We start from the raw sequence: 25,285 nt of genomic DNA, 5'->3' as shown, positions 1-25,285 counted from the left end.
TTAAGAAAGAAGATATGGAGAGAGAGAAGAAAGAAACAGAGGACCCCCTGCTAGTATTTCTATAAACAACTAGTGGTGTTTAAAGGCTAATAAAGCTCCAAAGATCTCTCTTATAACCATAATCTTTGGGCCAATTTTAAAATATTTTAGATGGAGGAATGTCAAGAAAAATAGAGACAATTTCTTAAGACATGATTCTCTTCCCTCAACCTCCATAAAAGATTATATATATATGGCTGTCATATAAGGGGTAATTGAAATTCCAAAGCACAAAGGCAATGCAGAGAGGGGGGTAAAAAAAAAAGAATCAATCTTTCATATGTTTTTTTCAAAGGCTTGGCAAGAAACCAGGGGTAATATTTTTGCAACTGGGAATGTGTGTTTGTTGAAGAATATTCCCACATTTGAATCATCATCAGGGGTCCTAGTCTTGTTTTACTTTCAAAGGTAGAGAGGGCATAACATTAACCCCAACTGGGAAAAGGAAAATGCCTCCCTGTAATTCTCCTCTAGGGAGCAGGAATAAAAGGATTACATATGCCTGCATCATGGAGAATTTCCTCACTCAGACAAGACAAAAGACTTCATTATTTTTCACCAGACACTTGAAGCTTTGTGCCTCCTTGTACCAGAAGACAGGCAGAGCAGTTTTTCTATTAAACCACTAGATGGGGTTTCTAAGAAACTTGCCCCTGTGAAGAGATACGGACAGGACAGTGAAGACCTGATACCATGACTTTGTGGTCCACCCCCTAAGAAAAGCCAGACTTCGCCTGAAGTTCGTGGTGTGTGTTTTCAGTATGATCGGCTTCGCTTTCTCTCTAGACATCAAATAAATGAATGTTTTCATCCTGAAAATGTATTTCTTTTATCTTTGGGTGAGGCTGAAAAACATCTAAATTCTCATAAAAAATTTAAAGGGGCAAAATATAACTTAATTGAATATTCAAATACTTTTCCCTCTGACTAGGTCTATCACTGAGTAACTTTAATGACATGTACATCTCACTTCTTATTGATAAAGTTATAAAAGTTTCAAAGTCCTTACTTACATTTCAGCGCTGTAGTAGATTTCGTGTTAAGATACCGTTCATGGAGACCACGTTCCCAATGACAGATCAGACCCGCCTCGTAAGAGATTGAAATGAACTTAGTTCTGCCTCATATTGACTTGTAGATTTCCCTTAGTAGCATCACATAGAATATAAAGATTTATAAATTTTCGGCTTGCAAGAAGCAGTGTCTAATTTTTTTTCATTCCTGTCTCAGGGCCTCCTTTCTTATGGGCGTGCAGCCCATCACTTGTGGAGTCTAGTATTCTAACTGGAGATAAAATTAAAGTTCACTTTCCCTTTCAAAAGCATTTTTCAAACACATGCTGTGCTGTTTGTGATTATTGCCTTGTTTCAGACATGTGAAGTGATCAAGAGACGTTAAAATATTGGATCTTCACAGAATTTCAAGATTCATTCATTTCACAAATATTTATTGAGCACCTACTGTGTGCAAGGTGAACAACGTGAGCAACAGTGATGATAACTGTATTAGTTACCAACTGCTATGTAACAAGTTACTCCCAAAGCTTGTGATTGAAACAGTGGAGATTAATCTCAAAGTCTCCATCAGAACTGGGGTGTGGCTTAGCTGGGTCTCTCACTAGGCAGCAGGCATTTTGACTTGTTTCAGAGGAACCCCCTTCCTCGCTCACTCTCCCATTCTTAATAAGGTTTAGCTCCCCATAAGCAGTTAGATTAATGTTTCGGTTCCTTCCTCTCACACTGTGAGCAGATGGCCACTCTGTTCCTTAAGAAGAGGATATCTCCATTGTACCTCTGTAGAATGTAGTCCTCTACCCTCTGTAGGATGATTTTTTTTTTTAAGTTTTATTTATTTATTTGACAGGGAGAGATCACAAGTAGGCAGAGAGGCAGGAAGAGAGGGCGGGAGGAAGCAGGCTCCCCGCTGAGCAGAGAGCCGGATGTGGGGCTCGATCCCAAGACCCTGGGATCATGACCTGAGCCAAAGGCAGAAGCTTAACCGACTGGGCCACCCAGGTGCCCCTGTAGAATGATTTAACACCAGCAGTGACCTGGGACAACATGGCAGCCTGCTTCGGCTGAGCCAGCAAGTGAGGGGCAAGGGACAACGGGGAAGATGCAATGCGTCTTTTGTGACCTACCGCGTCCCGATTGCCTTATACTTGTTAAGAGCAAGTCAGTACGTCCTACCCACATTCTTGCCTTATGCCTGGGCATGAAAACCAGGAGGCGGGATCGTTGGGGGCCATCTGAGAAACACCTGCACGGGACATTGCAGGTGTTGACCTGAGAGATCACTGTGCTCGCCATAATACCACGGCAGGTTTATTGAGGACGGATGTGTGGAGACGGGTGAAGAGGCTCGCGCTAGTCCGTATCACTCTTGCTCAGGGGCAGAGCAGAGAAGGCTTACCTTCCAGTAGGACCCTCTGTCACACTCGCTTTTCTGTCCTCCACCCCCGTAGAACGTTTTAATACCAATCATGATATGGGACAAGATAGAAAAGTAAATAACAGCCACTAAAATGTAGACGAAGTGTTGGTGTTTCCAAAGACGAGCGCATTCATCATCATAGCTGGTCCTCCCGGCTCCCTGCGAGGCTGGCGGAAAGGGTGGTGGTGGTCTCCGTTCTCCATAGAGGACACGGAGCCTCGGGGAATGCCTGTCCCCCGGCCTGAGGTCCCACTGACCAGCCAGAGGCAAGATCGGAGCTGCATGGTTCTAAACCTCGTGTGTTCTCAAGACAGGCGTCCAGTCGAAGGGGAACTTTCTGTCTGAGCTCTGCTGCCAGGTGTGAAAGTTCTAACCTACTGCGCTGTTTGGACCTTAAAAACTAGCAAGTTCCAGATGCAGCGCCCCCCACCCCCGCCTCATTATAGCTGCACCTCTCTGCTTCGTGTTCCCTCCTTCTCTCCATCACTCTGCCCGGGAGAGTGCCAACCCCCGCTCCTCCTGGGAACGCGGGGGTGAGTGCTCAGACCCTCCCTAAAGAGCTCTCGAGGGAGGTGACCAGGGATGACAAAACCTCATGAACATTAATAACTTGCTGCAGGAGCATGGGACATAAAGCACTTTCCTATGCTTTCGCGTGAGTGAATATTCATCTCTCCCTTCCTATTCCTTCTCAGAACCCATTTATGTCAAAGTTTGTAATTATATTACTCATGTCAGAAACACCGTTTGATATTCGCCGTTTGGATGACAGTGTATGCTTGTGTGTAATGCAATTGTATTTCCTCGTAAAAATAACAAAGCAGGCGCTTACCATACTTTTGTGTGAACCTTGGCACCTTGTATTAGAGAATGTATAACCTCTTAGTGGAATCCAGTAGTGCCAGATTGAAGTGAATAATTTTCTACCAAGCCTGTTATTTTCCAAAATAGCAAAATATTTTACGTTATCAAAGAACGTGACAGTGGCTTATGTAGAAGGCTGTTTTACTTCTGCGGAAGCATCCTGGTGTGACCTCCTTTCTGTATGTGCTTCAACGTCCAGGTGTCCTCAGGGCGGATGGGTTACGCAGCTTCTTTTCCTCGCTCCCTGCCTGCCCCCTCGAACCCCAGGTTTATGTCCTGCCCTCCGAGTTCCTCCCTTTATCTGTAGGAAAGCCCTTTTTTGGCAGCTGGTACTTTTGCATAATGTAATTAGATGTTTCCCATATGTTTTCTTCTAGACAGATTTATGTATCTGTAGAAGAGTTGTTTCTTCTGTGCCATTACCTGTTGTTTCTGTGGGGGGGCTGTTATAGATAAAGAGCCGGTTTTTAACTATAATGGATGCGGTACCCAGAAAAGAATTTTGAGTTTTGAGTTTAGTAAGATCCACCACTGTCCTTAGTAGAGGAAAAAAAGCCTTGAGGAGTCTCCAAATGAACTGTGCGTCATGTGCCCCCACTCGCCCCGACCCCTGCAAACTGCCTTCACCCAAATGTTTATTTAGCAATTTGCTAGATCAATGCAGCCCCTGGTTTACCGCTAAGAAGCTCTTGCATTTCCCAAAAAATTTCCTACTTCAAAAACCCCTAGATGCTCAAAGGAAAGAGTGAGATATCACAGCGTTTGGTCTAAGAGACTCCACAAGAGTTGAGCTGCCCACGATGGAGACGGTTGCTGACCTTTGTCTTGGCACAGATGTGAGGGCAGCCCTGGGGTGTGGGGCTGGAACAGGGGCTTGGAGATAGTTGCGCTGAGCCAGAGGCACCAAAGGGGACCTCAGAACGCCAAGGGCAGAGGGCTGCATCTGCCTGATTTCACTCTGCTCAGGTTACATGGGGACCTTTGCAGTTCTGGGAAAAGAGGTGGCGGGTGAGCAGCTTCTGCTCAGAGAAGGCAAAGCTCCGGCAGGGCCCCCCAGCGAGGAAATGGAAACCACGAAGGTGTCTGCTCGACTCGAATGCAACTCTGAAGCCACCTGTTACACGATTTAGCTGGCCCAAGTTACTGAGGAGTTTGTTCTTTTGCTCATCATTTCCGGTTTGACATTGTACTAACAAACACTGTTACATACTCAGAGGAAAGTGATCGGAAGAGGAAATGAAAGCCAGCGGTTTTCTATATCCTACCCGTCAGAGTAGTTGTCTCAGTCTGATTCAACACACGATTTCTGCTGGCAGGGTACAGCTAAAAGCCAGCCTCCCCCGCCACTCCCCAACCCCGGTCACCCTGACCTTCTCATCCAGAGAACAAAGATTCACATGTCACAGCACAGCTGAAACTTCCACCCATTTTACTGTCATGTTCCGAATTCTCCAGCCCCCGGCGGGAAAGAAAGGGCTGATCTTGAGCCAAAGGGGAAAGGAGCTGCTCTCTGCACTGCAGCCGTGTTGCTAGTGGAGGGGATGGAAGAGATGCTCTTGCGTGTGGACTCTTTCCAACAGCAGCTGCACCCCCCACCATGGACACCTTCCTGTCTTGCTGAGTCAGAGGACAGAGTCTCAGCAGGCTCCACAGAGCCACCCCAGGGGACATGGGTGTGTTGCATTGACGTGGATGTTGGGAAACCCATGAGGTTCTGGAGTCGTAGATGCGGTCCTAACTCTTCCCCAGCGAGAATGCCCACGCGTGCTCAGACTGGACTGTGGGGCACGTCCCATAGTCCTGTGTCATAGGCAACTCGGGGCCAGTGTCATCTCTCCACGCCAAACAGAGCAGGGATGGCCAGGTCGAACGCGTGGACTGTATTCCAGTTGCATGTGTTTTGTATGTAAGCCCTAATAGCTCAGCTACGTTGGCGGGGGGCGGGGGGGATTCTTACGGCAAAAAATAAAGGTTACTAAGACCATGACTAAAGGTTAAGTCCTGATGTCTACACAAATGGTAAGATCTGTAAATCTGTGGCAAGACAACACAGCTTTCCAAATAGACGTTCTCCGGATGCTTCATCATTTCCAGCCTTTGGTCCAAAGAACAGTTCTTAGTCTATGTACATTGTTCGAGATCGTGCTAAAGCTTGGGGAGCTCAGCCTGACTTACAAATGCGTCTTCCTGCAGGACACTGTCCTGGTCCTGGAAATAAGCCCATTCTCTGTCTCTCACTGCCATAAATCCTTGGCGTTTGATAAAATTTTGACTTTGGATTTTACGTAGAAATGCTCCGTGGTGCCTATTAAACCAAGGAGACTTATGTGGTGAGGATGGGTTCCTGAAATGCATTTACATTCATTGAATTAGTGTGATTTTCATATGTATTTGCCGTGATTATCTTCATTGGCATCAGCGGTATTTTTAATCACTCAAATATACACTTGCTATCATAAGGAGCGGCTTGCAAGTGTGCTAAAGAAAGACATGGGTCTTTTTCTTGAAAATCTTGACTCTGAGACAGACAATGATAATCTAATTCAAAGGCAATCTAGAAATGCATTTTAGGAAACATAAGTATGAAAGTTTCATGTAATGCAGTGACAAAAGTCATGTGTTCAGGTATTGAACAAACACGGCATCGTAAAATTTGTGTAACATAAGACCCTGATATTTTAAGTCTGTGAGTTTTCTTTGAAATCAGGGTCTTGCCCTCACTTTACCAATCAGAAAACTGAACCCAAAGGTCTCTCACCTCGTCGGTGGCCGTGTCGCCTATGGGACACTGGTCTCTGAGCCCCTGTATTATTTTCTCTCCACTTGACTGCTCCGTCAAGGGAATTGCTGTCATTTCCAGATGGAGGGAGCTTTCTGGAAGAGGAATTTTGTTTTCTTTTCCAATCGTTCACACCCCAGGTGTTGAGTCACCCAATTATCTTCCCTCATTAACAAATCTGAAACTATACCAGCCCAGGTATGGTTTCAAGGGGGCACGTTTTAAAAAAGTCTTCAGAGTTCCGTGGTTTGCAAAGAAAGAGGTAACCGGTTACCTATAAGCCACGGACTTTTTTTTTTTTTTTTTTTTTTTTTTTTAACTTTTTATTTTTTATAAACATATATTTTTATCCCCAGGGGTACAGGTCTGTGGACATTGGTGAGGGTGTGTGCTTTGGTGAGTGCTGTGAAGTGTGTAAGCCACGGACTTTAGACTGAGGTTTCCTAGGTATTAATCTCAGCTTTCATTACCTCTCTCTATCAGTCACTTTTGCCTCCAGTTTTATGTTTTCCTACTTCCCTGGAGTTCTGCAGAATCTACTTAGGACGTAGACTCTGCATCCCAGGGGCCTGGGTGGACAAATCCTCCCCCAAAGGGTTGCTGTTAGAAAACCCCCTTGTCTAAATTCAAAACCAACATCATTCCTACCTATGACGAGGCTTTGGGACCCTGACGGGAGCTGTTCCCTGGGGTGGGGGGAGGTCGTGGCAGGTGGGAGCTTTCTCTCTATTTCCCGGTCCGCCATGTAGCTGTGGTGGTTCTGCTCTGTAAGTGTTCTTGACACCGAGCCTCAAGTCCATTTTCCTTCATGGTCATGTGTCATTTGCTGTGTTTGGCCTTATCATTGGTGCTCCCTTAAAAATAATAAGAGTAATGAGCAGTTATGTATTATTCATCCCAAGTGTACAGATCACGCATTTATCTCGGGCTCCTTTTTTTTTTTTTTCCTAGAGCCTGCACTCGACAGCGCATGCTGAGCGGATCATTTGAGGGGCAGCCTGCAAAGGAAAGGTCAATTCTCAGTGTGCAGCATCATATCCGCCAGGAGCGCAGGTAAATACACCAGGAGACAAAGCTGCAGAGAAAACAAGGAAAGGAGTTTTGCAGGATATGGTCTCGGTGCACCATCCCGGTTGGCAGACAGGCGTGCAGGAGGAACTTTGTTCTATTTGCTGATGGCAACAATGAAACCCACAATCAGATTCAAAGAGTCAAAAAAAAAAAAAATCTTTCAAAAACCTTTTCCTTGGTGATGGTCAGATTCTTGCTTTTAAGATCAGAAGGAAAAATTCTGCAATTTGTGAGATGAGCACAAAGGCATTTGAATAAACGAAAGCTTTCACTATAAAAAGAAATAATAAGCATTTGTGATGGTATCAGAAAAGTTACTTTATTTTGTTCTTAAAAGGGCCATGGCTAAAAGTCAAAATTTGGTCTTGGATGTACTAACAAGTTGGTTGTGGTTGTTTTAGGTCACTGAGACACGGATCCAACAGCCAGAGGATCAGCAGGGGGAAATCTCTCGAAACCCTGACTCAAGATGTAAGTTCTCAGCAATGCTTTGGAGTTGGGAAGCATGATTATGAAAATGTATTTAAATTACAGTTTAGAACATTCTAGCACCTGGGTCCTTCTGTCACATTGACCTGTTTCTGTAAGAATTTGTATCAGAGGAATCAGGAAACTCAGGAAGCAAATGGAATGGCCAGTACCAAAGAGTAACCATGAACTGTTCAAAAATACAGACATCCCACAAAACAAGTCTTCATTAAGTTAGTAACCCAAAAGTGACATGTCACTTGCCTTTGACTGACATTAAAGGTATGTAAAGTATTTTATAGAATTGATTTGTATCATAACTTTAAAACTTCACTAAAATTTCAAAATATTCTGGAATCTAGTTCCAGTGTCTATAACTTCAGGGCTTTACCTACTAGGAAATACAATCTTATTTCTAGAAGAATTTTTCTTTCAATGACTGAATACTAGTTCCCAAGAATTTCTTTGCTTTTAGACTCTAGGTCGTCTGTTGATTTATTAATGAACTAAAAAAAATTATCAAGTATTTATTATGTGCCTGGCCCTGTTCTAAGTGAGGAGAAGCAGTGGGGACACAAGACAAAATCCTCTGCCTTCCAGGAAGTTATATCCCAGTAAAAGAGACAAAGACTAAGCAAGGAAACAAATACATAATCATTTTTGGAAGTGGTTTTTTTTTTTACTTATTTTCCATCATACCTTCATGGCTGTGACAATTTTGCTCTGCATTATAAAGAAAAATAAAATGATATAAAGAAATCAAAGGTGTAGATTTGGGGGCAGGGAATGTTCGAGAAGATGGTCAGTGTTCAGGCCTCTATATTATTAGACCAGAGACCTGAACAAAGAGAAGAAACAAGCCACATGAAAACCCAGGGAAACCCACAGAGGCAGGGTTAGACTGACCAGCAGCTGTATCATGCCGAGATTTCTAAGAGACTTGCAAAGTACATATCAAATAATTATCACTGGTGATGCCCTCATTAAAATATAGGTCTTAAGTAGAGTCTAGCTACACTGGCTAAGAAAGCCAAGTCCTGAATGTTCAGAGCCATGAATGGCATTGGAGAAAGGAGGTCCCGCAAGAGAAAGGCAGCAAGCCTTAGGGTTTTTTGGGTTTTGTTTGTCTTTTTCACCACTTTACCTGTCCTTTCTTCAGTTTCTGGAGTTTCCAGAATAATCCAACTGCTTTCAATTGGTGGAAACTATTAGAGTAGATTCTCCTAAGTATTCCAAGCACAACTGACAACAGGTGATGAGAACACCTGGTACCATCATCACCACTTTGCAAGGTTCTAACTGGTGTGCACATATGTTAACACCATGGTTTTTAAGCCAGAGTTCTGTCCCGTATGATCTGCCATATTGTTTACATAGAATTGTGATCAGATCCAACGTAGAGCCCATGTATGCATGACCTGGGGACCAGGCATGTTGTGTGGAGAAGACTTCAAGGAGAAAATTCAGAGAGGCAAAGTTCAAAGCACTTTCCTTCAGTGTGATTCCCTAGAAATAGGTAGTCTAAGGAGCCAAACTAGAACATGGCTTTGAAAATACATATTTAAATATACATGGTGAATGGTCCTACCAGCATAGTCTCAATTCCAGAGGCTTAGTTCTTCTTCAAAGATTTTTTCTTGTATTTATTACACAGACATGTGATGAAAACAAATCCCCCACCTTCTCCATAGCAAGAGATGATGAGACTGCTAATTTCCTACAAAATAACTTCGGATGTCTTTTCCTGCATAACAGAAGCAATGTAAAATAGAGAGCTTCACCTGTATCACTCATTCCCAATGATAGAAGATACAGATAAGGAAATCTAAGGCATACTTGTGACAGTTATCTGTTAGGTTATTTGAGCAATGGCTGTCCATGCCCCAAGGAGTGAGAACCAGAGCTGGGGTCCCGCATGATCAGGCCGCCTCCCAGCCCTCTGACCCCAATGTCTCCTACCCTGGGGCTTGCCCTCTTGACTCCACCCATGGGGTATCTTGGCTGTTCCATGGACACACAGCTGTTCCCTGCGCATGAGGACCCACCCCTCCTCTGGAAAAGCACATTTCTGCAGATGCCCCATGGCCTGTAGATCCTTCTCTCATCTTCACTCAAATAACAGCTTCTTATTGAGGCCTGCTGTGACTGGCCAAACGTGGAGCCTTCTCGCACTCGTACTCTCTGCCGCCCCATTTTTTCTTTTTTCTTTTTTTTTTCTTACCATGGTCCTAAACATCTTCTATCTACATCGGCCGTATTGTCATTCACTTTTTATCTGTCTCCCCTGACTAGATCATCAGCCCCACAAGAGCTGGATTTTATCCTTTCTTTTTGCTTTTTTGCCACATCCCCAGCACTACAACAGTGCCTGGCACATAACTGGTCCTCAATAAATATTTTTATTGGAAAAAAGATACCCTTTTGAAGGAAAAAATACCCTTGCTAAGAGGACTGTGGTTCATTAAAAATACATATATTATGATAAAGATATTTATTTACTACCTTACATTAATAAATATATTTATTTCAGCTTTTCCAAAAACGATCTTTCTGGGCCTTCAAAAAAAAAATCTTCCAGGTTGATGTGCCTCCTTTTATTGTATTTCTAGCATTCCAATACAGTGAGATATAGAAACGCACAAAGAGAAGACAGTGAAATCAAGATGATCCAGGAAAAAAAGGAACAAGCAGAAATGAAAAGGTACGGGGCGCGACGGTCTTCCTGGGCTCTTGCTCTGGAATGCCAGCCTTTCCCTCAGCCTTCCTGTCTGTGGATTTCCCCTTCCAGGAAAGTGCAGGAAGAGGAGCTGAGAGAGAATCACCCCTACTTCGACAAGCCGCTGTTCATCGTTGGACGGGAGCACAGGTTCAGAAACTTCTGCCGGGTGGTGGTCCGGGCACGCTTCAACGCGTGAGTACATCCACTTCAGCCGGGTGTTCGACCTGCGGCGTACAGACAGCAGGGGGGTTGTCACACCAGGAAGAAGGAAACGTGTAATCCTAATGGGGTCACGAGGTAAACCGTGGGCTAATTAACCACGCTGCTCCTCTTGGCCGAGGGGCCGACCCGGTGGAAAACAAAACGAAGGTTGCAAGTCGTTAACATTTATACAAAACCCACGTTTTATAAAACACCGAACAGTCATTTTTATGTGCTGATTTTAACAGCCACCCAGTACGTTTCTCTTGGTGTTACCAACTCCACATTTTGTTTCGGAAATTCTGAACCAAGAATGGATGGAATGACATAGGGAAGGTCATTGCCCACACCTTCTTTCAGACTTGTAGTTTCTTCGTGGTGAAAATACCTTGATTGGATTATTCTGGAATAATGTAAAATACAATGATGTGAAATAGAAGTAAAGTTGACTAGTGCTTCCATTACCAATTGTTATGAGAAGACAGCCCGCCGGCCGGTGTCTCTGTCCCTGCCCACATGGAAGAGCTGTGTTATGAGGCCAACGGTGTGGTCGACCAGGAGGACACTGCGTTTGTGACAACGCAAGGCAATGTCAGCAGGCGACCAGTAAATGAAATAGAATTTTTGTCCTGCTTAACTTCAGTAAATATCCTAAAGACCTTAAGAGTCTTGGAGGAAGTGTGAAAGCTTTCCATCTAAATAGTTGTCTTCCCCAATGCTATTATTAGTAGCATATCATAATTGCTATGTGTTATGGGCTGAACTGTGTGTGCCCCCCTGCCCGCAAAAATCACATACTGAAACCTTAAGCCCTAGTACCTCAGAATGTGAGTTCATTTGGAAATAGCCCCTTTAAAGAGGTAATTAAATTAAAATGAGGTGATTAAGGTGGGCCCTAATCCAGTATGACTGTTGTCCTTATAAGAGGAGGACATTTGGACACAGACACTTACAGAAGGGAGACAACATGAAGACATAGGGAGAAGATGGCCATCTACAAACCAAGGAGGGAGACCTAGAACAGGTCCTTCCCTCACAGCCCCCAGGACAAACCAACCCTGCCCACACCTTCTGTTCAGACTTCTTGCCTCCAGAACTGAGAAAAAATGTTTCTATTGTTTCACCACTCGCTCTGTGCTACTTTGTTACAACAGCTTTAGGGAACTAATACAGTGTGGTGATATTCCAGGACTGAAGGCACCTCAGGAACCATCTGGTGTCTTTTGTATTCCCCACTCCTCCAACAGAGGAGGACACTTAGGTTAGCAGTGGTTAAGGGCTTGGCGCAGGGCCATGAGCTAGCTTATGACTCCCTCTGGCTGGCCGTCTAGTGTTCTCTCAGATGTTCTAGCAAGACCCTCGCCATTTAAAGCACCTGAGTCATAGTGATTCAAACTTCCCTGAGTTTTCACATAGTAAAGAAAGAAGCTGGAGTTTGAGAGTTGATTTGATCCGTTCCTCAAGTAAGTGTTTCATCTGTAATTAGCCTGTTGGCTGCCTCCACACCAACACCTAACTGCTAATTCTCCACTTCATTTAGTGTGGACCTACTCCCTTTTGTCACCTCCGCACTGATGTGGACCAAGGGAGTCTCTTGTACTTGGGAGCACACACACACACAGACCACCATGGGCTCCCCAAAAGTGAAACTTAGAACTGGGGCCCCAAGAAATTCCACATAAATCACTCCACAAGATCAAAGTTAAACGCAGGGGGAGAGCTCCATTTAATTTCTGGAGGTTTAATGGAATAATCCTGAACTTTTTTCAAGAACTTTTTGAGGAAAGTTCTTGAAAGGCTAAGGCAGAGATTTTAACGGAGTGTTTTTAAATGGAAGTCAAAGTTTTGTCCCAACCATGTCAGAAACTGTTGACTGGATTCATGAATTCCCAAATCAAGTATTTTGAGGAATTTTAAACTTTACTCTCCCAAACATCAAATTCTGATTTTTCTGTCATCTCATGTTCTCTGCCTTGGAAAGCCACACAGTTCCCGGAAATTGTACAGAGGATATGAAAGAGATTTTAGGTAGATAAGATGTTTATAAATACCATGCTTCCAAGTGAGAGCACACTTGCTATGTTGCCCAGGTGTCTGCGTGTTGTCTCTTACAGATCTAAAACAGATCCCGTCACAGGAGCCGTGAAGAATACCAAATACCATCAGCTTTAGTAAGCATCACAAAGCCCGTTTTCCATGCGCTTTTGAAAGTTCCATGTACTATTTTATGCTGCATAAAAATGTAAAGATTCTTGTTATTTTCTTGCCATATCGTGCTAGGAAATAGACAATGGGGGATTTCAAAATAAATGCCAGTCACATGTATAGAATCACTGAAGGGTTTTCTGGGACCTGCATGGCCTTCCCTGAAGCGCCCCTTCCTCGTTGTGTTTGGTCTTTGGCAGTGACTTACTGGGGTTGGTGACTTACCTGGACTGGGTCATGATCATCGTGACCATCTGTTCCTGCATCTCTATGATGTTTGAGTCCCCCTTTCGAAGAGTCATGCACGCCCCGACGTTGCAGGTACGGCTGCCACATCTCAGCCCACAGTTCAGCAGAAAACTCGGGGCTGCGGGTTTTTCCCTTCTTGGTGACCCAGCTGCCTCCTGCCCATTTTAGATTGCTGAGTACGTGTTTGTGATATTCATGAGCATTGAGCTGAATCTGAAGATTATGGCAGATGGCCTCTTTTTCACTCCAACTGCTGTCATCAGGGACTTTGGCGGAGTCATGGACATATTTATATATCTTGTAAGTCTCTGCTTATTTCCTAAATGGAAGATGTTGTGGCTCTGAAAACTCTCCTGCCTTTTTCAGTACAAGAGAAAGATAGGCGAGTTCCAAAGGTTTAGATGTGATTACTGAGTAGTCTACCACTGGCAAATGAAGGGCACGCATGTAAAAATCTAAATGAGGCATTCAAAATTTCCATGGATATGGTTCACATACATCAATCACATTCTTGTACACGAAAGACATACATTAATAAGGCCTACGACAGAAATCTCATTTGCACCCCATAGTCCTGTGGCTCCCACACTAGAACAAACAGGCAAACAAACAGACAAAAACCCCCTCTCTCATAAAATTGATTGATGGGCTCCTCATTGCCAAAAGCAACCAGACATGAGAGGGTTGGACCTTTCTTTCAATTCCAGCATACGAAATACCTGACTAGACCAGGTGACCGTTCAACTCTTCAGTTAAACTAAGTTGGAAAACCAGAGGAAAAGACTCAAAGAAATTTCATTTTTTCCCTGTGTCCAAGAAGGCATAAAGTCAATGTCTTTCCCAACATAACAAGGGGGATTGTGACCACTAACATGCAGTATCTTTAGATCATCCATAAAATAGTGAGAATCAGGTCAAGCATGAGGGTTGGTATCCATGATCAAAGGAATTTCAATCTGCATTTTGAGTGTGTAAGTTAAAATAAGGAGCAGAGTGCACTGGGGATACATACACACACACACACACACACACAGTATGGTCACCCCTATGTCATGCCCACGAACAGCTGACGACTTTCCTTGGGTGCCACTAACAGGGGTAGATTGGGTTCAGAGCTCAGAGTTCAGAATTCAGAGATCGAATATATACCCAGTGAATGCTTGTCCTGTGGGCCATATGGAATCTCTTGCTCAAGGCCAGTTGTATGCACTTGGCTCTCAGTGTAGAGAGCGAAGGATAAATTGTATAAACTCTAGGGATTTTTCCCCTCACTAGGTGAGCTTGATATTTCTTTGCTGGATGCCCCAAAACGTGCCTGCCGAATCGGGAGCTCAGCTTCTAATGGTTCTCCGGTGCCTGAGGCCTCTGCGGATATTCAAACTCGTGCCCCAGATGAGGAAAGTGGTTCGAGAACTTTTCAGCGGCTTCAAAGAAATTTTCTTGGTACGTGACGCTTGCCCGCTGCTTCCGGTTCACACATTCTGGGTCTGGAATGAAACTAACGAGGGGGCCCAGGGAGTCTTGCTGGCGGAGGGCTAAGTCTGCGGTGTTTATCGCCGGGGGATTGTAAAAGCACTAACAAAACACAGCACACATTCGGAACTTGACCCATGCATGCTCTGACTTGTTGGTACGTCTAATTCAATGAACATTTTTAGTGAAAGTAGGATGAAAGGAAGAATACAAGCGGTCCTATTTGCTAACAGTTCCATTCCTAACTCGTGACCCTAATTTTTATTCTGGGTTGTAGTTTCCTTAGTTGTAGTTTCCTCTAGAAATTAAAGATAAGACTCCACACCATCTACTTCACAAATAGTAGCAGTGAACCCATTTGGGCTCCGTATTTTATTTCGCATGTCCCCAGTTTCTTAGAGCGTAGATTTTGTCTCTGATCTTTGGAGTGTTAACATAAAATGACTTAAAAAAATATGTAACATATAGGTATACCTCACTTTAAGTAGCCTCAGGATACAGGAATGAATACTTGAAAATGGGGAGAAAACGTTCTTTTTAGTTGGGCATCCCTGATTGAGGGTCTTCCAAGAGCAATGCTGCAGAAAAAAAACGATGAGTTGGAAGCTCATTGCTCCCAATCATTATAGAAGGATCCGTGCCTTACAAAGGAGTGATCAAAGGATTCTTTTTATTATTGATGAGCTCTGCTCGTGCATGGAAAACGTGAATTAATTTACATAAGCTTATTTTACATCTTGCTTTCTAAAGACGCACCTACAGGGAGAGAGCAGCTGTGGTTACAGTTGATTCTAGGGTATTTTAAAGACGGGTTGGGAGATTTCCATAGGTACAGAGTCGCTAATATTTTTTGAAAGACATATTTGAAATCCCACATTTTCTTTGTGCTAAAACCACAACAAGGTGGCTTTTCACCCAGCTGGAACTGAAGGGAAAAAGGTATTACCTGATATGCATGCATCTTGGAGCCGTGATAGAATTTAGCAAGGAATCTATTTGTGCCTTTCTCTTGATGATGTTTCTGTGTGATTTTAGTATATTTAAGGCGTATGTTTAGATGATTTGATTCACCCGGGCCCCAGATCAGTGGTTTTGTTCAGTGTTTTCCCCTTTGCCACTTTTCTCTGCTGAGACCAAGACACCGTCCAGCAGAGGGAGCACCAGTCAATTAACAGACTTGCTTTTCAGGACCCGGTATCTCCCTCCTCTTGATGCCCTCACTGCTCACAAGAAAGCCAGACCACTGTCTCTCTCTAATTTATGTTCTGCTGATAGAGACAGGAATCCATTTAGAGAAAATGGGGGGAAATCTAATTATTCAAACACTTTTCTTCGGTTTCATTAAAGTGTCGATTCCAAAATCAGAAAAACCCAAGCCATACCAAAAATATTTTCTTACCTAAAAAAATATATATTTTCTTACCTGAAAGTCACATGTTTTTATTCCAAAATCCAAAAACTGTTGTTAATTCCCTCCTTTTAACATTCCAGCGAGGCTAATTGAACGACCTGAGGTGGAAACGTTAGATAATATCCTGAAAAGACCAAGGGTTTCATACTATGTTCTCTGAAAAGTCATGTCCCTATCCCTGCTCAGATCAAGCCTACTCTTGAATTTCTTACCCAGAGATGTGACATCTCACCAATTATTTTTCAGGTCTCCATCCTTTTGTTGACATTAATGCTTGTTTTTGCAAGCTTTGGAGTTCAGCTTTTTGCGGGGAAACTGGCCAAGTGCAATGATCCCAACATTATTAGAAGGGTAAGATACTGCTTTCTGTCTTTTGGGATTTAAATTCTGGTAATTCGCCACCTCTTGGTCAGCACGTGCTGAGGCTACTTTGAGGACCCCTCATGAAACCAAGAATTCTCTTCCTGCCAACTCCTTCTGCCTAAAGCAAAAAAACCCCAAAACAAAACAAAACAAAACAAAAAACAGGCACTCTGAGTCTCTTCTGGCTAGCACTGGTTTGTGGGATTAAAAGCACACCCCAGATTATTCTACTCTCTCCTGCTGTTCTGGTGTGAGCCTCTGTTGATACCTGTAGCACACGCACCCAAGATTCCAGACACTTGTAGCTGTGAGTCTCAGACACTCTCCCTTTGGGCCTCCCCTAACTAAATTCTGCCTCAGCAGACTCATATCAGCAAACAGCCCCGCAGAAAGGACAAGAGGCGAAGTCTGACTGTCATACCGCTGCTCAATGCTTCTCTGCTCCAGCCTTCTCTCCCCTGGGAAGTCCAGAATCTTCCCCAGTAGGACAGCTATCAAAGAACCAAGCTTGACCCCTTCTGCCTCTGCCCCTTGCTTTATCTTTGTTCAGTCAGTGTTAGTAAGAGGAGGCAGCTCTGGACAAGACCAGTGTTTCAGTGGCTGAAAGTAATGAAATGAACACATTGCGTCTTGGGTCAGGTGGACAGCTCTCCTCCAAATGTCCTCTCGGAGACCCCAGTTCCTTTTGTCTTCCTTCTTTGCTACCCTTGGCTGTCTTTGGAGTCTTCTCCATTTAGCTGGCAGATAGGAGCACAGAACCAACTCTATGTTTGAGGGTCACAGGATGAGCCCTGAGGCAGCACACCTCACTTCTACTGGTGTCACTGGTGAGAGCCTGGCCTCCAAGTCCAGATGTGACGGTGACGGAGCCTGCAGAAAGACGGGACATGTGTGGTTATAACTAGCCATCACTGCCACGCTCTCCAACGCCCTTTCTCTTAGGATCCTGCTCTGGGGCACAAGTGGATTAAAAGAATGAGCTACATACTGCTTATGTACAAACAACAAAAGCATTTCCTCTTTCATCCTGGTGAAAGAATGCCTTACGTCCATTAAAATGCATGTGCCCGAAGGCTGAGCAGAGCCTACCTATAGTACATGCTTCTCTATTTCCAGCAACTATGGCTATCTCATAGAGATTTTTCGTTGGTATAAAAAATGTCTACATTTTCAAGGCCACCGATTATAAAAATTATTCTTTCTCGAATGGTTGTAAAATACAGGTCACATCTTTGTCTAGTCAAAATACATTATTGATTGTGTTACACTAAGGATTTCTGGAAGGGGCAGGGCAGAAGAGACACACTGGTTGAGGCCCCTCCTGCATCGCCAGAGGTTCCAGGAGCTTCAGTAAGCCTGAGAAGACAGAACATGGAACATGGCGTAAAGGTCATGGCGAACCAAAGTAGCCAACGAAGTGGGTGGTAAAGGGCTGATGCTTTCATCCCGACGCTCGAGTCAGGAAGGCAGGCTTGTTTTAGACTCACACAGGATGGAGGCCAGAAAGATGATAACATTTCAAGAGGAAGCCCAGAGGACATCTTGCCAGACTCAGTATCTTAATAATGGCCTAAGCGTATTGTGATTTTACACTATCTACTCATACACACAACAAGCTAGAGATAGAGGAACAAAGTTTAAATAACTTGCCCAAGTTCACCCCACAATAAGTGGGGAAGGTATGACTCATGTGTAGGCAGCCTGGTCCATGCTTTTAACTGAGATGCCAGGACACCTCACCCCATCAAAGGTGGGCTCTTGCAGGCTCAAAAAGGCACCCTGGAAGGAACCATGAGGCCAAATACATCAGGGGGCTCTCTCTGATCCAGCACCACACAGCCAATAGGAATAATGTTGTGGGTGAACATGTAAAGTTACTGTGAGATGATAAGTGCAATATATTTTAACTGACAAAGTGGCCTATGGAAGGGTCAAAACTGTGCCATCTCATACACACACAGGGAAAAAAAACTGGAAGGATATATGCCGGAAGGTCAACTGTGTTTGTGTTTGGGTTATGGTAGGTAAGTTTCTCCATGCCTTTGAAGTTAAAGAGATATTATTTGTATAAGAGGGCTGTTGTTTTAAGGGATATCATTGATAATCCAAAGGGAAATAATGTTGGTATTAACTAAACTGTTGGAAATAAGAATGGAAAGGAGACCCAAGCAGGACAAGGGAAAGCCGTAGAGGACTCTGAGATCTTTATGCCGGGGTTGACAACGTACTAGTCTATGAACAAAAATGGGAAAGGTTGGAGGAAACAAGGTTGAAGGTGACTTTAGCAGGTTAAAATTTGAAAATCCCTTGAAATAGTTAAGTGTATACCTATTATACCCAGGAAAGGGGTTTAGGTTCAAAAACATGAAAATCACAGCCAAAGAAAGACTCAAAGATAAGACAAAAAAGAAGAATAAAGACAGAAAATGATGAAAAGCTTCTTACTCATGTTTTAAAATCTTCTAAAAACAGTGCTATTAGAGACAAAACTCACAGACTACACAATTTACCCTTTGGCAGTTGTACAATTTGATAGTTTTTAGCATAGTTGCATAATAATCAGTCTTAGAACATTTTTATCACCTCAAAATGCAACATCGTCTTTGACCTTCCCCCCTTCTTTCCCCTTGTCCCCCTGGTACTCCCGTCCTCAAACAACCATGCACCTTCCCGTCCCTGTGAAGCCGTTCGCTTTGGACTTGCACATGCGTGCAGTCCCATAACATGTGGTCATTAGTGCCTGGTTTCTTTCATTAGCTCAGTGACTCCAAAGTGCCTCCACATTGTGGCGTGTGTCAGCCCTTCCTTCCTTTCTAGGGTTGAACAGTATTCCGTGACGGGGCTACACCATGTTTTGTTTATGTTTTCATCCACTGATGAACATTTGAATCGTTTCTACCTTTTGACCATCATAATTAAGCTATTTACAATAATAATGTCATAAACATTCATGGAACAGGTGTCCATGAAGATATCTGTGTTCATTTCTCTTGGGTAAAAACCTAGGGGTAGAATTGCTGGGTCCTTCAGTAAAGCTTTGTTCAGTCATTTGAGCACCTGCCACACTATTTTCCAAAGTGGTTGCACCATTTTCCAGCAGTGTGTGAGGCATGGGTGTATCAGGGGGATAAGGGGATACAGAGAGGATTCCAATTTCTGCAGCTCCTGGCCGAAGCTCATTATCTGACGTTTTGCTTATAGCCTTCTTCCTGGATGGGAAGTGGTACCCCACTGAGGTTTATGATTTGCATTTCCTGGATGACTAATGACACGGAGCATCTTTCAATGTGCATATTGGCCACTTGTATGTCTTCCTGAGAGGAATGTCTGTTTGGATCCTCTGCCTACTTGTGAATGTTTTCAGTGCAGATTTTCACTGCTCATCTCTGCAGTCCTTGTCTGTTTGCTGGGGGGCTGCCCACATCCCTATTGTCACATAAAAACCTTTCCTATTCTAGGTTAAAAGTGTTTACCTTTGATCTTTTAGGAGTTCATTGTCTGACCAAGCGCCCTCTCTTTTTTTTCCCCCCTATTTTAGGAAGATTGTAATGGCATATTCAGAATTAATGTAAGTGTGTCCAAGAACTTAAATTTAAAACTAAGACCTGGAGAGAAAAAGCCTGGATTTTGGGTGCCCCGTGTTTGGTAAGCATAACTGAAAAGGATCCTGAAGAATGTTTTATTTGTCAGTATAAGGTTTTGAATCAATACAATATGGCATGAAAAGGAATTTCGCTAGAGGTGCCAAGATGATTTTAGGGAATACAAGGCAAAGCACGGAATTACCCCAAGATGCAAAAATACAGTAAATGAGCAAGCAAGTGACACACTGAGTCCTGTGTTGTTTCAAGAAACTAATGGATTATCATCCCAGCATTTTTCTAATACTTTGAAGTACTTACCTCGATTCATACGGCATTAGAAATTAGTGAGGCATAAAAGACAAAGATTTTCTATGAAATTAAAACTAAACTTGTCCTGCATTTATATCTTTAAGGGAAAATCTGATAACCTTGTAACAGTTGTAGAGAAGCCCAGATCATAAAGCTATTTCAATTTCAAAACCCATTTTCATTGAAGGATTTCCATTATGGAAACACTGGAAAGGAGTAATCAGGAACATGATTATATCTCACTTTCTCTTTAAAATTCATTTTTTTTTTTGAAAATGAGTTTTCAAAGCATTTACATCAAAGCTGAAAATGCCCAGTACCTTCTTTCTCATCCAGTTTACTAATGACCATGAATGAAATCTCTCGGTAGGCTTCGTTGATGAACCGAGTGTCCTATTAACTTCATTTGTCCTTTTAAGTAGTCATCTGTTTTCTTTTTATTTCATTGTATCTTTTAGAATAACAAGTGAACCATAGCCACGACTCTTTTTGTCACAATTGATGTGTTCTACTGAACGTCAAAACTCTCTCAAAGAAATTGCATTTCACCCACTTGTACCCTTAGGACTCACTTGTTACCAGCTTTGGCATTTCTCTAATGTAAAATTCACTTTTATAAACAGTTCAGTACAATTTATACTGGGTTTTAATTTTTTTTAAATACTGAAGAATTATGAAAAAAAAAGATGAATTTGGATGTGTGGCTTGACTTGGAGAGGGAAGTATATAGCACATGGCTATATATTCTTATCCCAGTGCTTACTAGAAAAGCTGTCTAATTTACATTGAAATAAAATATTAAAGAAGCATAAAGAGTTTATTTTTTGTAAGGTGAAAATGTCTTATTACACTATAAATAATTTATTCATATCAAGACATCAAATGAGATTTTTTTTTTCCTACTGTTTTGGAATTTTGGCAAAAGCCTCAAAGCTGAGTTCATTAAGAGATAAAGTTCTATTACATTCCGAATACAGCGACATGCCGATCCCAGCAGCACTGACTAAAAGATTGTCCTCTGCCAGCTCCTATAAACCGAAACACTACGCTCAAAGATAGGGTCGTGGAAGTGAATGAAGCTGTGGCTTCTCTCCCTTCAGTGCGGGGGGAGGTCAGGGACGCTTGTCTCCCCAGCCAATGGAGGTCCCCCATGGGGACTGGGTCATGTCAGAGACGGGGAAAGTGAGGGGAGGTGCTGGTCTAGGCAAGCTGCCCCTCACCAAATGACAGGGCAGGGTTATCAGGAGTTCCTGGAGACCCCGAGGCATCACGGCCAGGGGCCACCTGATCTGCGCCATCTTGATGGAACTCTGCTGCAAAGGGCTATGTGTTCTTATCAGAGGGGCTGTGGGTAGGTTTCCAGGAATGAGAACTGAGGAATTACCCAAAGATGACCCTCAGCAGGAACGACAAAATGGGGCACCCTTATACAGGGGAATGTTTCAAAATATAGTGTATTAAATAGAAAATTTAGGTATAGTAGAGCCAGCTGATCAAGAGACAATTACCACTGAAGGACTTTTGTTATTCATAGTTCCCAAGAGGATGGGCCACAGGCAGGGGGAAGTCACACAAGGAAGCACCAGTGTTAGTCATGGGCCACAGGGGAACCATGGACCGGAGGCTTTATTATGGTTTCCCTGAGTTGGAATGGGTGAGTCAGGGTAAGCAGGCTTAGGATTGGCTTGATGAGGCCCTTTGGTGGGCTCTGGGTCATGGGGGCTGTCCCCAGTGGTCTGGTGGCTGGTGGTTAGGGCAGGTAGACGGCGGACTAGAGTGTGGAAGCCTGATAAAGGAGGTAGTTGAGTCTGCGGACTTTGGGTTGGTTGGTCTGAATTTGAAAGCAAACCCTAAAAACAACTCCTCCCAAGGAGGTGGGAGGGTGAGGAGGAGGCTGGAGGCCAAGGCAGGGTGATTCAAGCATTTTATTGAGTCATCCAGAGAGCAAAGTGTGTTCACCATAGGCATGTAGCAGAGATGTTGTGTTAAAGTATCAAGTTTACAGAAGATAGGAACATGGCAGACAATACACTTCAAGAGAACAGCTACTGGGACCAGAGCAGTCATGGCTGGCGTCTGCCCGTGTAAAATACATGCACTTGAACTCCATTCTAAGTCATCACACCTCCATCTTGTAAGAATCAGATGGGGGCCTTGAGGGGAGGAGGGAAGAGAGAGGCCAGAGCTCTCCTTCCCTCCTCAAGCCGCAGATCAGGGGGAGCGGTTAAGGAAGGGGTTGTTATACAGGTCATGAGAACAAAGGTTTGATGTAGAACGGAGTGGGCTTTCTAGAATGAGACTCATCTTCTATAACTGAAAGTGACCAAAAAGCTTTGGGATCTCCACAATGTCAGGAAGGGAGCTAGAACCCTCTGGAAGGCAGTGTTGGGAGAAAAGTAAACCTGTTCCCAACTGTACCCTCCAGTATTCAGCCTGTTCCATAAAACCAGCTACCTGTGATTTTAAGGATTCGAATGAACTGACATGCATTGTTTCATATAAGTTATTACTAGGGGTTTCCTGTTGGACGGCATTTTAAAAGCATAAGCCGATAGACGGGGCATCCCTTGCACACCATTACAGTAGGGCTGGCCCGTCTGTTCCTTGGGTTAGTTTTAGGGAAATAAAAATCTTCTGTCAAACGAATGTCAACCATAACCACGCTAATTTTCACATTTTCCTTCTTTAGTAAACTCATCAAGAGTTAGAAGCTGAAATGCTATAATTTTATATTGACAAATCTATGATTAAAAAAATAACTTCTATCTGGGGAATTAGCATTGGGGAATTCTTTGATAATTATCATTAAGAAGGGCATAAATATGCACTACCTAATTCAGGAGACAGTTGGGCTTCTCTATTCTGTGTTCAAATGAATTCATTCATTTTGTTCTGAATTACTCAGACTTGATGAGATAAAAATTACCTTGGTAAAAAGTATAAAATATATATATGTTATAAATACTGTGTGTTTTGTTTGAAGCAGAGGTTTAGGACATAGGAAAATGAAACACATCAGAGCAATATCAAAAATAAGTACTTAGTTGTTGTTTTTCTAAAGATTTTATTTATTTATTTATTTATTTATTTATTTATTTGACAGAATGAGAGAGCACAAGCAGAGGGAGGGGCAGAGGGAGAGGGAGAAACAGACTCCCCACTGAGCAGGGACCCCGATATTGGGACTCAATCCCAGGACCCGGGATCAAGACCTGAACCAAAGGCAGACGCTTAACCATCTGAGCCACCCAGGCGCCCCAGTCCTCAGTTTCAGTAAATGTATTTATTGAGTGCTAACTGATCTCCAGACAGTATTCTGTCACTGGAGACAAGCTGTGGCCCCGAACCCCAGGAGCTTGAAGTGTTGTGGAGAACAGAAATTAATATTACAAATAATGTAATGCATATGTTAAAGGCTTTGATGCTACAGAAGTAAGCCCCTGAGCTCACTGGAAGCTTACCTAGAGTTTACCCCCTCGCTGACTTTGTCATACCACGATACATTCTAGGCAGAAGAAGATCAGATTCTGTAGAGGCTACAGCTCAATTTGAGTATGTTCCTTAAGGAAAGACTATAAATCTACCTTACTTTTGTTTTTGTTTTTAAGATTTATCCCTTCATTTAAGAGAGAGAACGTGCGTGAGGAGGGGGAGAGGTAGAGGGAGAAGGAGACAAGCAGACTCCCCAAGCGGAGCCCAATGTGGGGTTCAGTCTCATGACCCTGAGACAGTAATGGAAGCTGAGATTAAGAGTGAGACGCTAAACTGACTGAGCCATCCAGACACCCCTTCCTTACTTTTTAAACAGAAACATGATACTTCCAGGGTCTTGGAAGGGCCATTTTGGACAATGTCATCCCCTGCATTTCTTCACCCAAGGTCACAGGTTGAGCTGGTCTCCTCTCGAGGGTCCAGTTCTTCCCAGAGGAGGAGCACTCCTCCTTATCACCACCTTGGGGCCTTGGAGCACTTCTCACTGGGAGGTAGAAGATTAACAGAATTGTGAGGTTAGAACCCATGTCTTAGTTTTCTGAATTGGATAGACAAGATTATAATATTTTTAAAATAAACCAGAGAAGATTATATCTAAACGGGCTTCCAAATCAAGGAAGGACAACAGGAAAACAGACAACAAAGGATTGTGTTTGGGATTTACCGAAGTTCTCTGTAATTATAGGTAAAGTTTCCAACTTTCCGATTTTAGTAACATGAGCAAAGCATACACGAACATCTTAGATGATCAAAATGGATACTTATGTTTTTAATATGATGTATTCTTCCAACTATGTAAGTCTATGAGCCTCCATTTTCTTTTTCTTGGTTTAGCCTAAAAGTGTATTTTTAACATATTCTAACTTCTAAAAGATGTGGAACATGAAAGTACTTAGGGTTACTGCAAATTCAGCTAAAAAAGCACTTTCACATAAAGAAAATGGATGGGTAAGAAAGTTCAACATCAGATCTGAGAGCTGGCTTGCTTGGCTTAAAAAAAAAGTCCTTATTCAAGAAAACTGTGGCATCTGCAGAATCCTTACGGCTTCTCTCTGCTGTAAAATGTATTAAATTTAATTGAAACCCCCAAAGGAAAGGAGTTTGGAAAATCAAGAGAATATGCTTGTACTTTCATACTTAAAAAATATAAATCAGAATCCCAAAATAGGAATTTCTGAGTGGGGCTTCTGCACTATATGCAAAACATTTCTACCAATCAGCCATCAACCTTTAGGAGCATGGCAGTTTAGCTGTATGATTTTATGTATTTAGTGTTTTAAAATAGTTAAAAAAAAAAACACTTAGAAAGGTGCAATGCATGATTGTTTCTATGATTTTAAAAATATATATAAAAGGTGATAGAAAATATTAACCCAGTTTTTCCCCAGAGTGTTTCCTTTTATGAAGGTTACATTTTGATAAGTGAACTAGCAGGAAAAAGAAATGATCAAACTATAATTTGGCTAGGCTTCTGTAGGCTTACTCTTCTTAGTAGTGCCAGGCCCAGTTCTCTATCACATTCAGGAAATACAGTGGTAGTTGTGATTTTCTGGTGCGTAGCTGTCTAGATCTTGTAATTATTTGCAGTAGTCTGATAAGGGGGCGGGGGAGGAAAACACTGAAAT

General features: G+C 43.0%; 1 protein-coding gene across 2 annotated transcripts in view; it reads left to right on the top strand.

The window, feature by feature from the left end:
- The window catches only part of NALCN (sodium leak channel, non-selective), a 303,888-nt gene that overhangs the window by 251,201 nt on the left and 27,402 nt on the right, over nucleotides 1-25,285 (top strand). For both annotated transcript variants that reach the window (XM_082701489.1, XM_082701488.1), the window contains exons 19-28: nucleotides 7,067-7,168; nucleotides 7,588-7,657; nucleotides 10,264-10,355; nucleotides 10,443-10,565; nucleotides 12,689-12,745; nucleotides 12,980-13,100; nucleotides 13,197-13,328; nucleotides 14,304-14,471; nucleotides 16,159-16,263; nucleotides 19,814-19,920. In XM_082701489.1, coding sequence (XP_082557615.1) covers nucleotides 7,067-7,168; nucleotides 7,588-7,657; nucleotides 10,264-10,355; nucleotides 10,443-10,565; nucleotides 12,689-12,745; nucleotides 12,980-13,100; nucleotides 13,197-13,328; nucleotides 14,304-14,471; nucleotides 16,159-16,263; nucleotides 19,814-19,920 — 1,077 coding nt within the window. The remainder of the gene's footprint in view (nucleotides 1-7,066; nucleotides 7,169-7,587; nucleotides 7,658-10,263; nucleotides 10,356-10,442; nucleotides 10,566-12,688; nucleotides 12,746-12,979; nucleotides 13,101-13,196; nucleotides 13,329-14,303; nucleotides 14,472-16,158; nucleotides 16,264-19,813; nucleotides 19,921-25,285) is intronic.

This window comes from Mustela nivalis (genome assembly GCF_964662115.1).
Source record: "Mustela nivalis genome assembly, chromosome: 15".
NCBI lineage: Eukaryota > Metazoa > Chordata > Mammalia > Carnivora > Mustelidae > Mustela > Mustela nivalis.
This window is presented reverse-complemented; position numbering and strand designations above follow the sequence as displayed.